A 15,445-nucleotide genomic window follows, 5' to 3' on the forward strand; every position below is an offset into this window, starting at 1 on the left:
GAGTTTAGAAGAATGAGAGGGGATCTCATTGAAACGTATAAACTTCTGACTGGGTTGGATAGACTGGATGCAGGGAGGATGTTTTCCCTGGCTGGGAAGTCTAGGACAAGGGGTCACAGTCTCAGGATACGGGGTAGGAAATTTAGGACCGAGATGAGGAGAAATGTTTTCACTCAGAGGGTGGTGAACCTGTGGAATTCTCTACCACAGAAGGCTGTGGCGGCCAAGTCACTGAATATAGTTAAGAGGGAGATAGATAGATTTCTAGACACAAAAGACATCAAGGAGTATGGGGAAAAAGCGGGAATATGGTGTTGAGATAGAGGATCAGCCATGATCAAATTGAATGGTGGTGCAGGCTCGAAGGGCCGAATGGCCTACTACTGCTCCTATTTTCTATGTTTCAGCACTGAACTTTGTCCCTCTTCACTCCTCCCTGGCGCAGTCACAGGTTTGTGGCTGTGTGGCTGTGTGCCTGGCTCCCGGACCCCAGCACTGTCTGACGTGCAGCTGGCCTACATTGCAGGCCACCTTTGACCTGGGTGCACTGCTTCTCCAATCGGAGTCGCCCTCCTCCAGGGAGAAATGGTTAAAACAAAACAAACGGGTCTGAAGGTCCAACGGCTCTGTGGGTAAATACACTGCCCAGTGGGCCAGGCACCATCATCATCATCATCATAGGCAGACCCTCGGAATCGAGGAAGACTTGCTTCCACTCTTAGCATGAGTTCTTAGGTGGCTGAACAGTCCAATACGAGAGCCACAGTCCCTGTCACAGGTGGGACAGACAGTGGTTGAGGGAAGGGGTGGGTGGGACAGGTTTGACGCACGCTCTTTCCGCTGCCTGCGCTTGGTTTCTGCATGCTCTCGGCGACGAGACTCGAGGTGCTCAGCGCCCTCCTGGATGCACTTCCTCCACTTAGGGCGGTCTTTGGCCAGGGACTCCCAGGTGTCGGTGGGGATGTTGCACTTTATCAGGGAGGCTTTGAGGGTGTCCCTGTAACGTTTCCTCTGCCCACCTTTGGCTCGTTTGCCGTGAAGGAGATCCGAGTGAAGGGTGTGAAGGTGCAATGGGTCCGTGGGTAATACACTGCCCAGTGGGCCAGGTACCAGAGGGCTACTGGTGCCCCCAAAAGCCACATCCTGTCATGGGGCAGTGTGTGCAGGGGAGGAGATCGGTGGGGGGACCACTGGAGGTGCTCGAGCTGATTTACTCACCGATTACCCTGACGGAGATCGCATCAGAGGTTCCGTCACCCCCGGCCCCCAGCCTGAAGCTGCTGCTCCGAGCTTTGCCGTAACGCAGCAGTGAGTCAGGGAATGGATGGAGAGCAGGGATACCCGCCTTCCCTCTGATCTAGAAAGAAAAGACTTGTATTTATACAGCTCCTTTCACCACCACCGGATGTCCCACAGCACTTTACAGCCAATGAAGTACTTTGTAATGTGGAAAACGTGCACAGTAAGCTCCCACATACAGCATGTGATAATGACCAGATAATCTGTTTTAGTAATGTTGGTTGAGGGATAAATATTGGCCCCAGGACACCAAGGGGGGGGGCGGCGGGGAATCTTGCCCTGCTCTTCTTCAAAATAGTGCCATGGGATCTTTTACATCCATCTGAGGGCAGACGGGGCATCGGTTTAACGTCTCATCTGAAAGACACCACCTCCGACAGTGCACTGTAGGAGGGACAGTACTGAGGGAGCACTGAACTGTAGGAGGGACAGTACTGAGGGAGTGCCAACAGTGCGGCACTCCCTCAGTACTGTCCCACCGACAGTGCGGCTCTCCCTCAGTACTGCCCTTCCGACAGTGCGGCACTCCCTCAGTACTGCCCCTCCGACAGTGCGGCACTCCCTCAGTACTGCCCCTCCGACAGTGCGGCACTCCCTCAGTACTGCCCCTCCGACAGTGCGGCGCACCCTCAGTACTGCCCCTCCCTCAGTACTGCCCCTCCGACAGTGTGGCACTCCCTCAGTACTGTCCATCCGACAGTGCAGCACTCCCTCAGTACTGCCCCTCCGACAGTGCAGCGCTCCCTCAGTACTGCCCCTCCGACAGTACGGGGCTCCCTCAGTACTGCCCCTCCGACAGTGCGGCACTCCCTCAGTACTGCCCCTCCGACAGTGCGGCACTTCCTCAGTACGGCGCTCCCTCAGTACTGCCCCTCCGACAGTGCGGCGCTCCCTCAGTACTGCCCCTCCGACAGTACGGCGCTCCCTCAGTACTGCCCCTCCGACAGTGCGGCGCTCCCTCAGTACTGTCCCACCGACAGTGCGGCTCTCCCTCAGTACTGTCCCACCGACAGTGCGGCACTCCCTCAGTACTGCCCCTCCGACAGTGCGGCACTCCCTCAGCACTGCCCCTCCGACAGTGCGGCGCTCCCTCAGCACTGCCCCTCCGACAGTGCGGCACTCCCTCAGTACTGCCCCTCCGACAGTGCGGCGCTCCCTCAGTACTGCCCCTCCGACAGTGCGGCGCTCCCTCAGTACTGCCCCTCCGACAGTGCGGCGCTCCCTCAGTACTGCCCCTCCGACAGTGCGGCGCTCCCTCAGTACTGCCCCTCCGACAGTGCGGCGCTCCCTCAGTACTGCCCCTCCGACAGTGCGGCGCTCCCTCAGTACTGCCCCTCCGACAGTGCGGCGCTCCCTCAGTACTGCCCCTCCCTCAGTACTGCCCCTCCGACAGTGCGGCACACCCTCAGTACGGCGCTCCCTCAGTACTGCCCCTCCGACAGTGCGGCGCTCCCTCAGTACTGCCCCTCCGACAGTACGGCGCTCCCTCAGTACTGCCCCTCCGACAGTGCAGCGCTCCCTCAGTACTGCCCCTCCGACAGTGCAGCGCTCCCTCAGTACTGCCCCTCCGACAGTGCAGCGCTCCCTCAGTACTGCCCCTCCGACAGTGCAGCGCTCCCTCAGTACTGCCCCTCCGACAGTGCAGCACAGCCTCAGCACTGCATTGGAGTGTCAGCCTAGATTTATGTGCTCAAGTCTCTGGAGTGGAACTTGAACCCACAACCTTCTGACTCAGAAGCGAGGACGCTACCCACTGAGCCACAGCTGGCACATCTAAAGGCAAGGAAAGTACAAATGTATCAGCCAAGGAGCCGCTGACAGATCAAAAATGGAAAGCAACAGCCGTGATACTCTCCCCTCACTCCAGCAGTGGGACTGGAGAGTCATTGAGCCTCTCTTCTGCACGAACTGGCCGAGTCAGCAGCTCCAGTCCCTCAAGTAGGGCTGAGGGATAATGAAAAGCTGGGTAGGTGGGGGTTGGGGATATGGGGAGAAGGTGGGTAGATGGGGTTGGGGGATACAGTGAGGAGGTGGGTAGATGGGGTTGGGGGATACAGTGAGGAGGTGGGTAGGTGGGGTTGGGGGATATGGGGAGCAGGTGGGGAGGTGGGGTTGGGGATACAGTGAGAAGGTGGGTAGGTGGGGTTAAAGGATATGGGGAGAAGGTGGGTAGATGGGGTTGGGGGATACAGTGAGGAGGTGGGTAGGGGGATATGGGGAGCAGGTGGGGAGGTGGGGTTGGGGGATACAGTGAGGAGGTGGGTAGGTGGGGTTGGGGGATATGGGGAGAAGGTGGTGAGATGGGGTTGGGGGATACAGTGAGGAGGTGGGTAGGTGGGGTTAAAGGATATGGGGAGAAGGTGGTGAGATGGGGTTGGGGGATACAATGAGGAGGTGGGTAGATGGGGTTGGGGGATACAGTGAGGAGGTGGGGAGGTGGGGTTGGGGGATATGGGGAGAAGGTGGGTAGATAGGGTTGGGGGATACAATGAGGAGGTGGGTAGATGGGGTTGGGGGATACAGTGAGGAGGTGGGTAGGTGGGGTTGGGGGATATGGGGAGAAGGTGGTGAGATGGGGTTGGGGGATACAGTGAGGAGGTGGGTAGGTGGCGTTGGGGGACGTGGGGAGAAGGTGGGTAAACACAGAAACTAGGTGCAGGAGTAGGCCATTCGGCCCTTCGAGCCTGCACCGCCATTCGATAAGATCATGGCTGATCATTCCCTCAGTACCCCTTTCCTGCTTTCTCTCCATACCCCTTGATCCCCTTAGCCGTAAGGGTCATATCTAACTCCCTCTTGAATATATACAATGAACTGGCATCAACAACTCTCTGTGGCAGGGAATTCCACAGGTTAACTACTCTCTGAGTGAAGAAGTTTCTCCTCATCTCAGTCCTAAATGGCCTACCCCTTATCCTAAGACTATGTCCCCCTGGTTCTGGACTTCCCCAACATGGGGAACAATCTACCTGCATCTAATGCATCCTGTCAGAATCTTATGTTTCTATGAGATCCCCTCTCATCCTTCTAAACTCCAATGTATAAAGGCCTAGTTGATCTAGTCTCTCCTCATATGTCAGTCCTGTCATCCCAGGAATCAGTCTGGTGAACCTTCGCTGCACTCCCTCAATAGCAAGAACGTCCTTCCTCAGATTAGGAGACCAAAACTGAACACAATATTCCAGGTGAGGCCTCACTAAGGCCCTGTACAACTGCAGTGAGACCTCCCCGCTCCTATACTCAAATCCCATAGCTATGAAGGCCAACATACCATTTGCCTTCTTCACCGCCTGCTGTACCTGTATGCCAACTTTCAATGACTAATGAACCATGACACCCAGGTCTCGTTGCACCTCCCCTTTTCCTAATTCTGTCTTAGTGTTTTTGCCCCAAAAGTGGATAACCTCACATTTATCCACATTATACTGCATCTGCCCACTCACCTAACCTGTCTAAATCACCCTGCAGCGTCTTAGCGTCCTCCTCACAGCTCACACCGCCACCCAGTTTAGTGTCATTTGCAAACTTGGAGATATTACACCCAATTCCTTCATCCAAATCATTGATGTATATTGTAAATAGCTGGGGTCCCAGCACTGAGCCCTGTGACATTCCACTAGTCACTGCCTGCCATTCTGAAAAAGACCCGTTTATTATGACTCTCTGCTTCCTGTCTGCCAACCAGTTCTCTATCCACGTCAGTACATTACCCCTAATACCATGTGCTTTGATTTTCCACACCAATCTCTTGTGTGGGACCTTGTCAAAAGCCTTTTGAAAGTCCAAATGCACCACATCCACTGGTTCTCCTTGTCCACTCTACTAGTTACATCCTCAAAAAATTCTCGAAGATTTGTCGAGCATGATTTCCCTTTCATAAACCCATGCTGACTTGGACCGATCCTGTCACTGCTTTCCAAATGTGCTGCTATTTCATCCTTAATAATTGATTCCAACATTTTCCCCACCACTGATGTCAGGCTAACCGGTCTATAATTACCCGCTTTCTCTCTCCCTCCCTTTTTAAAAAGTGGGGTTACATTAGCTACCCTCCAGTCCATAGGAACTGATCCAGAGTCGATAGACTGCTGGAAAATGATCACCAATGCATCCACTATTTCTAGGGGTACTTCCTTAAGTACTCTGGGATACAGACTATCAGGCCCCGGGGATTTATCGGCCTTCAATCCCTTCAATTTCCCTAACACAATTTCCCACCTAATAAGGATTTCCTTCAGTTTCTCCTTCTCACTAGACCCTCGGTCCCCTAGTACTTCGGGAAGGTTATTTGTGTCTTCCTTCGTGAAGACAGAACCAAAGTATTTGTTCAATTGGTTTGCCATTTCTTTGTTCCCCATTATAAATTCACCTGATTCTGACTGCAAGGGACCTACGTTTGTCTTCACAAATCTTTTTCTCTTCGCATATCTACAGAAGCTTTTGCAGTCAGTTTTTATGTTCCTGGCAAGCTTCTTCTCGTACTCTATTTTCCCCCTCTTAATTAAACCCTTTGTCCTCCTCTGCTGAATTCTAAATTTTTCCCAGTCCTCAGGTTTGCTGCTGTTTCTGGCCAATTTATATGCCTCTTCCTTGGCTTTAACACTTTCCCTAATTTCCCTTGATTGCCACTGTTGAGCCATCTTCCCAGTTTTATTTTTACTCCAGACAAGGATGTACAACTGCTGAAGTTCATCAATGTGATCTTTAAATGTCTGCCATTGCCTTTCCACCGTCAACCCTTTAAGTATCATTTGCCAGTCTATTCTAACCAATTCACGCCTCAAACCATCGAAGTTACCTTTCCTTAAGTTCAGGACCCTAGTTTCTGAATTAACTGTGTCACTCTCCATCCTAATAAAGAATTCTACCATGTTATGGTCACTCTTCCCCAAGGGGCCTCGCACAACAAGATTGCTAATTAGTCCTTTCTCATTACACATCACCCAGTCTAGGATGGCCAGCTCCCTGATTGGTTCCTTGACATATTGGTCTAGAAAACCATCCCTTATACACTCCAGGAAATCCTCCTCCACCGCATTGCTACCAGTTTGGTTAGCCCAATCAATATATAGATTAAAGTCACCCATGCTCTACCTTTATTGCATGCATCCCTAATTTCTTGTTTGATGCTGTCCCCAACCTTACTACTACTATTTGGTGGTCTATACACAACTCCCACTAGCGTTTTCTGCCCCTTGCTATTCCGCAGCTCCATCCATACCGATTCCACATCATCCAAGTTAATGTCCTTTCTTACAATTGCATTAATTTCCTCTTTAACCAGCAATGCCACCCCGCCTCCTTTTCCTTTATGCCTATCCTTCCTAAATGTTGACTACCCCTGGATATTGAGTTCCCAGCCTTGGTCACCCTGGAGCCATGTCTCCGTGATGCCAATTACATCATACCCGTTAACTGCTATCTGCGCAGTTAATTCGTCCACCTTATTCTGAATACTCCTCGCATTGAGGCACAGAGCCTTCAGGCTTGTCTTTCCAACACACTTTGCCCCTTTAGAATTTTGCTGTTATGTGGCCCTTTTTGCTTTTTGCCTTGGTTTCTCTGCCCTCCACTTTTACTTTTCTTCTTTCTATCTTTTGCTTCTGTCCCCATTTTACTTCCCTCTGTCTCCCTGCATAGTTTCACATCCCCCTGCCATATTAGTTTAACTCCTCCCCAACAGCACTAGCAAACACTCCACCGAGGACATTGGGGCAGGCGGGGTTGGGGGATATGGGGAGAAGGTGGGTAGGTGGGGTTTGGGGGATATGGGAAGAAGGTGGGTGGTGGGGTTGAGAGATACAGTGAGAAGCTGAGGTATCGAATAGGTGCAGTTTTGTTGCCCTAATGGCCTCTTGCTCCTCCAATGTTTGTGATTTGATCAGAGACTGAGGAAGGCATCAGCAGAGACTGGAATTGCCCCTCCCTCATTACAAGCATCCCGACAGCCTGATTTACCTTGTTCATGATCTTTCGGCAGTATCGGAGCTTGCCGATGTACCAGTGTGCTGCCGGGAGGGAGCAGCGGGCGGCCCTGAAGAGCAGCAGGACCCGCTGAAGGACCCCAGACACCTTTTGCCGAGCAGCTCTCTCCATGGATAATGCAGGGTCCTCGCCACCGCCCTGAAGACAGAAACAGATCGACTGGTCATTCCAGAACTGGATAAAACCTTCATTACAAATGGTCGATAAATGGCCGTTATACTTCATCTCAGTGTTAAAATGGTAAGTGGGCGGAAGCGAAAAAAACTGATGGAAAGTCTAGGCCAAAGTCAGAGTAGATCCCGACCTGTCACGTGCTGAGCTTTCTCCCAAACATCACACCCTCCTACATGCTCACCCTCCTCCCAAACACCACACCCTCCTACACGCTCACCCTCCTGCAGCCCATCACACCCTCCCACACGCTCACCCTCCTCCAGCCCATCACACCCTCCCACACGCTCACCCTCCTCGCAAAGATCACACCCTCCCACACGCTCACCCTCCTGCAGCCCATCACACCCTCCTACACGCTCACCCTCCTCCCAAAGATCACACCCTCCCACACGCTCACCCTCCTCCCGATCACACCCTCCCACACGCCCACCCTCCTCCCAAAGATCACACCCTCCCACACGCCCACCCTCCTCCCAAAGATCACACCCTCCCACACGCTCACCCTCCTCCCAAAGATCACACCCTCCCACGCTCACCCTCCTCCCAAATATCACACCCTCCCACACACTCACCCTCCCACACGCTCACCCTCCTCCCAAACGCTCACCCTCCCACATGCTCGCCCTCCTCCCAAACATCACACCCTCCTCCCACACGCTCACCCTCCTCCCAAACATCACACCCTCCCAAACATCACACCCTCCCACACGTTCACCCTCCTCCCAAACATCACACCCTCCCACACGCCCACCCTCCTCCCAAACATCACACCCTCCCACACTCTCACCCTCCTCCCAAACATCACACCCTCCTCCCAAACATAACACCCTCCCACATGTTCACCCTCCTCCCAAACATCACACCCTCCTCCCAAACATCACACCCTCCCACACGCTCACCCTCCTCCAGCCCATCACACCCTCCTACACGCTCACCCTCCTCCCAAACATCTCACCCTCCCACACGCTCACCCTCCTCCCAAAAATCACACCCTCCCACACGCTCACCCTCCTCCCAAACATCACACCCTCCACCCAAACGCTCACCCTCCTCCCAAACGCTCACCCTCCTCCCGAACGCTCACCCTCCTCCCAAACGCTCACCCTCCTCCCAAACATCACACCCTCCCACACGCTCACCCTCCTCCCAAACATCACACCCTCCCAAACATCACACCCTCCCACACGCTCACCCTCCTCCCAAACATCACACCCTCCCACACACTCACCCTCCTCCCTATCACACCCTCCCACACGCTCACCCTCCTCCCAAACATCACACCCTCCCACACGCTCACCCTCCTCCCACACGCTCTCCCTCCTCCCTATCACACCCTCCCACATGCTCACCCTCCTCCCAAACATCACACCCTCCTCCCAAACGCTCACCCTCCTCCCAATCATCACACCCTCCCACACGCTCACCCTCCTCCCAAACGCTCACCCTCCCACATGCTCACCCTCCTCCCAAACATCACACCCTCCTCCCAAACGCTCACCCTCCTCCCAAACATCACACCCTCCCACACACTCACCCTCCTCCCAAACATCACACCCTCCCACACGCTCACCCTCCTCCCAAACATCACACCCTCCCACACGCTCACCCACCTCCCTATCACACCCTCCCACACGCTCTCCCTCCTCCCAAACATCACACCCTCCCACACGCTCACCCTCCTCCCAAACATCACACCCTCCCACAAACTCACCCTCCTCCCAAACATCACACCCTCCCACACGCTCACCCTCCTCCCAAACATCACACCCTCCCACACGCTCACCCTCCTCCCAACACACCCTCCCACACGCTCACCCTCCCACATGCTCACCCTCCTCCCAAACATCACACCCTCCTCCCAAACGCTCACCCTCCTCCCAAACATCACACCCTCCCACATGCTCACCCTTCTCCCAAACATCACACCCTCCCACACGCTCACCCTCCTCCCAAACATCACACCCTCCCACATGCTCACCCTTCTCCCAAACATCACACCCTCCCACATGCTCACCCTCCTCCCAATCATCACACCCTCCCACACGCTCTCCCTCCTCCCAAACATCACACCCTCCCAAACGCTCACCCTCCTCCCAAACATCACACCCTCCCACATGCTCACCCTTCTCCCAAACATCACACCCTCCCACATGCTCACCCTCCTCCCAAACATCACACCCTCCTCCCAAACGCTCACCCTCCTCCCAAACATCACACCCTCCCACATGCTCACCCTCCTCCCAAACATCACACCCTCCTCCCAAACGCTCACCCTCCTCCCAAACATCACACCCTCCCACACGCTCACCCTCCTCCCTATCACACCCTCCCACACGCCCACCCTCCTCCCAAACATCACACCCTCCCACACGCTCACCCTCCTCCCAAACATCACACCCTCCCACACGCCCACCCTCCTCCCAAACATCACACCCTCCCACACGCTCACCCTCCTCCCTATCACACCCTCCCACACGCTCACCCTCCTCCCAAACATCACACCCTCCCACACACTCACCCTCCTCCCTATCACACCCTCCCACACGCTCACCCTCCTCCCACACGCTCTCCCTCCTCCCTATCACACCCTCCCACACGCTCACTCTCCTCCCAAACGCTCACCCTCCCACATGCTCACCCTCCTCCCAAACATCACACCCTCCTCCCAAACGCTCACCCTCCTCCCAAACGCTCACCCTCCTCCCAATCATCACACCCTCCCACACGCTCACCCTCCTCCCAAACGCTCACCCTCCCACATGCTCACCCTCCTCCCAAACATCACACCCTCCTCCCAAACGCTCACCCTCCTCCAAACATCACACCCTCCCACACGCTCACCCTCCTCCCAAACATCACACCCTCCCACACACTCACCCTCCTCCCAAACATCACACCCTCCCACATGCTCACCCTCCTCCCAAACATCACACCCTCCCACACGCCCACCCTCCTCCCAAACATCACACCCTCCCACACACTCACCCTCCTCCCAAACATCACACCCTCCCACACGCTCACCCTCCTCCCAAACATCACACCCTCCCACACACTCACCCTCCTCCCAAACATCACACCCTCCCACACGCTCACCCTCCTCCCAAACATCACACCCTCCCACACGCTCACCCTCCTCCCAAACATCACACCCTCCCACACACTCACCCTCCTCCCAAACATCACACCCTCCCACAAACTCACCCTCCTCCCAAACATCACACCCTCCCACACGCTCACCCTCCTCCCAAACATCACACCCTCCTACACGCTCACCCTCCTCCAGCCCATCACACCCTCCCACACGCTCACCCTCCTCCCAAACATCACACCCTCCCACACGCTCACCCTCCTCCCAATCATCACACCCTCCCACACGCTCACCCTCCTCCAGCCCATCACACCCTCCCACACGCTCACCCTCCTCCCAAACATCACACCCTCCACCCAAACGCTCACCCTCCTCCCAAACGCTCACCCTCCTCCCAAACGCTCACCCTCCTCCCAAACGCTCACCCTCCTCCCAAACGCCCACCCTCCTCCCAAACATCACACCCTCCACCCAAACGCTCACCCTCCTCCCAAACGCTCACCCTCCTCCCAAACGCCCACCCTCCTCCCAAACATCACACCCTCCTCCTAAACATCACACCCTCCCACATGTCCACCCTCCTCCCAAACATCACACCCTCCTCCCAAACATCACACCCTCCCACACGCTCACCCTCCTCCCAAACATCACACCCTCCTACACGCTCACCCTCCTCCCAAACATCACACCCTCCTACACGCTCACCCTCCTCCCAAACATCACACCCTCCTACACGCTCACCCTCCTCCCAAACATCACACCCTCCCACACGCTCACCCTCCTCCCAAACATCACACCCTCCTACACGCTCACCCTCCTCCCAAACATCACACCCTCCTACACGCTCACCCTCCTCCCAAACATCACACCCTCCTACACGCTCACCCTCCTCCCAAACATCACACCCTCCCACACACTCACCCTCCTCCCTATCACACCCTCCCACACGCTCACCCTCCTCCCACACGCTCTCCCTCCTCCCTATCACACCCTCCCACACGCTCACCCTCCTCCCAAACGCTCACCCTCCCACATGCTCACCCTCCTCCCAAACATCACACCCTCCTCCCAAACGCTCACCCTCCTCCCAAACGATCACCCTCCTCCCAATCATCACACCCTCCCACACGCTCACCCTCCTCCCAAACGCTCACCCTCCCACATGCTCACCCTCCTCCCAAACATCACACCCTCCTCCCAAACGCTCACCCTCCTCCCAAACGCTCACCCTCCTCCCAAACATCACACCCTCCCACACACTCACCCTCCTCCCAAACATCACACCCTCCCACACGCTCACCCTCCTCCCAAACATCACACCCTCCCACACGCTCACCCTCCTCCCAAACATCACACCCTCCCACATGCTCACCCTCCTCCCAAACATCACACCCTCCCACACGCTCTCCCTCCTCCCAAACATCACACCCTCCCACACGCTCACCCTCCTCCCAAACATCACACCCTCCCACACGCTCACCCTCCTCCCTATCACACCCTCCCACACACTCACCCTCCTCCCAAACATCACACCCTCCCACAAACTCACCCTCCTCCCAAACATCACACCCTCCCACACGCTCACCCTCCTCCAGCCCATCACACCCTCCCACACGCTCACCCTCCTCCCAAACATCACACCCTCCCACACGCTCACCCTCCTCCCAACACACCCTCCCACACGCTCACCCTCCTCCCTATCACACCCTCCCACACGCTCACCCTCCTCCCACACGCTCACCCTCCTCCCTATCACACCCTCCCACACACTCACCCTCCTCCCAAACATCACACCCTCCCACAAACTCACCCTCCTCCCAAACATCACACCCTCCCACACGCTCACCCTCCTCCAGCCCATCACACCCTCCCACATGCTCACCCTCCTCCCAAACATCACACCCTCCTCCCAAACGCTCACCCTCCTCCCAAACGCTCACCCTCCTCCCAAACATCACACCCTCCCACACGCTCACCCTCCTCCCAAACATCACACCCTCCCACACGCTCACCCTCCTCCCAAACATCACACCCTCCCACACGCTCACCCTCCTCCCTATCACACCCTCCCACACGCCCACCCTCCTCCCAAACACCACACCCTCCCACACGCTCACCCTCCTCCCAAACATCACACCCTCCCACAAGCTCACCCTCCTTCCTATCACACCCTCCCACACGCCCACCCTCCTCCCAAACATCACACCCTCCCACACGCTCACCTTCCTCCCAAACATCACACCCTCCCACACGCTCACCCTCCTCCCAAACAGCACACCCTCCCACACACTCACCCTCCTCCCTATCACACCCTCCCACACGCTCACCCTCCTCCCACACGCTCTTCCTCCTCCCTATCACACCCTCCCACACGCTCACCCTCCTCCCAAACGCTCACCCTCCCACATGCTCACCCTCCTCCCAAACGCTCACCCTCCTCCCAAACGCTCACCCTCCTCCCAATCATCACACCCTCCCACACGCTCACTCTCCTCCCAAACATCACACCCTCCCACACGCTCACCCTCCTCCCAAACGCTCACCCTCCCACATGCTCACCCTCCTCCCAAACATCACACCCTCCTCCCAAACGCTCACCCTCCTCCCAAACGCTCACCCTCCTCCCAAACATCACACCCTCCCACACACTCACCCTCCTCCCAAACATCACACCCTCCCACACACTCACCCTCCTCCCAAACATCACACCCTCCCACACGCTCACCCTCCTCCCAAACATCACACCCTCCCACACACTCACCCTCCTCCCAAACATCACACCCTCCCACACGCTCACCCTCCTCCCAAACATCACACCCTCCCACACGCTCACCCTCCTCCCAAACATCACACCCTCCCACACGCTCTCCCTCCTCCCAAACATCACACCCTCCCACACGCTCTCCCTCCTCCCAAACATCACACCCTCCCACACACTCACCCTCCTCCCTATCACACCCTCCCACACGCTCACCCTCCTCCCAAACATCACACCCTCCCACACACTCACCCTCCTCCCTATCACACCCTCCCACATGCTCACCCTCCTCCCACACGCTCACTCTCCTCCCACACGCTCACCCTCCCACATGCTCACCCTCCTCCCAAACATCACACCCTCCTCCCAAACGCTCACCCTCCTCCCAAACGCTCACCCTCCTCCCAAACATCACACCCTCCCACACGTTCACCCTCCTCCCAAACATCACACCCTCCCACACGCTCACCCTCCTCCCTATCACACCCTCCCACACGCTCACCCTCCTCCCTATCACACCCTCCCACACGCTCACCCTCCTCCCTATCACACCCTCCCACACGCCCACCCTCCTCCCAAACATCACACCCTCCCACACGCTCACCCTCCTCCCTATCACACCCTCCCACACGCTCACCCTCCTCCCTATCACACCCTCCCACACGCTCACCCTCCTCCCAAACATCACACCCTCCCACACGCTCACCCTCCTCCAGCCCATCACACCCTCCCACACGCTCACCCTCCTCCCTATCACACCCTCCCACACGCTCACCCTCCTCCCTATCACACCCTCCCACACGCTCACCCTCCTCCCAAACATCACACCCTCCCACACGCTCACCCTCCTCCCAATCATCACACCCTCCCACCAATCATCACACCCTCCCACACGCTCACCCTCCTCCCAAACATCACACCCTCCCACCAATCATCACACCCTCCCACACGCTCACCCTCCTCCCAAACATCACACCCTCCCACGCGCCCACCCTCCTCCCAAACATCACACCCTCCCACACGCTCACCCTCCTCCAGTCCATCACACCCTCCCACACGCTCACCCTCCTCCCAAACATCACACCCTCCCACACGCTCACCCTCCTCCCAAACATCACACCCTCCCCACACGCTCACCCTCCTCCCAAACGCTCACCCTCCTCCCAAAAATCACACCCTCCCACACGCCCACCCTCCTCCCAAACATCACACCCTCCCACATGTTCACCCTCCTCCCAAACATCACACCCTCCCAAACATCACACCCTCCCCACACGCTCACCCTCCTCCCAAACGCTCACCCTCCTCCCAAAAATCACACCCTCCCACACGCCCACCCTCCTCCCAAAAATCACACCCTCCCACACGCTCACCCTCCTCTCAAACATCACATCCTCCCACACGCTCACCCTCCTCCAGCCCATCACACCCTCCCACATGTTCACCCTCCTCCCAAACATCACACCCTCCCAAACATCACACAGTCCCACACACTCACCCTCCTCCCAAACATCACACCCTCCCACACGCTCCCCCTCCTCCCAAACATCACACCCTCCTCCCTGCATTCTCCCAGTGTTGCAACCCAAACTCTCAGTCTCCTATTTCATAGATCCGATTCTTTTCCCCCATCTCCACAGTCTGCCTCTTGCTCCCACCGTTCGTCCCCAGCTCTTATTGTCGATGGACTTTTGAAACTCAAGCTCGGTGTTAAACGAACAGGATTTATAAGAATATAAGAACAAGGTGGATGCAGAGAGGATGTTTCCCCTCGTGGGGGAATCTAGGACTAGAGGGCATAGTTTAAGAATAAGGGGCCGCCCATTTAAAACTGAGATGAGGAGGTATTTCTTCTCTCAGAGGGTTGTAAATTTGTGGAATTCTCTGCCCCAGAGAGCTGTGGAGGCTGCGTCATTGAATATATTTAAGGTGGTGATAGACAGATTTTTGAACAATTCGTGAGGAAGAGTGGGCAGGGAAGTGGACCTGAGTCCATGATCAGATCAGCCATGATCTTATTGAATGGCGGAGCAGGCTCGAGGAGCCGTATGGCCTACTCCTGCTCCTATTTCTTATGTTCTTAACAAAGGACCCCACGGAGTGCAAATTTTTGGATATCTTTTGCACTGTCGACTCCGTGT

General features: G+C 56.2%; 1 protein-coding gene across 1 annotated transcript in view; it reads right to left on the reverse strand.

The window, feature by feature from the left end:
• Nucleotides 1-15,445, reverse strand: part of cplane1 (ciliogenesis and planar polarity effector 1) — a 306,637-nt gene that overhangs the window by 224,950 nt on the left and 66,242 nt on the right. Inside the window, exons 19-20 of the mRNA XM_070877077.1 lie at nt 7,258-7,422; nt 1,219-1,357 (exon numbers count right to left, since the gene is read on the reverse strand). Of these exons, the coding sequence (XP_070733178.1) occupies nt 1,219-1,357; nt 7,258-7,422 (304 nt within the window). The remainder of the gene's footprint in view (nt 1-1,218; nt 1,358-7,257; nt 7,423-15,445) is intronic.

The sequence above is a fragment of the Pristiophorus japonicus genome, chromosome 1 (assembly GCF_044704955.1).
Source record: "Pristiophorus japonicus isolate sPriJap1 chromosome 1, sPriJap1.hap1, whole genome shotgun sequence".
Classification (NCBI taxonomy): Eukaryota; Metazoa; Chordata; class Chondrichthyes; family Pristiophoridae; genus Pristiophorus; species Pristiophorus japonicus.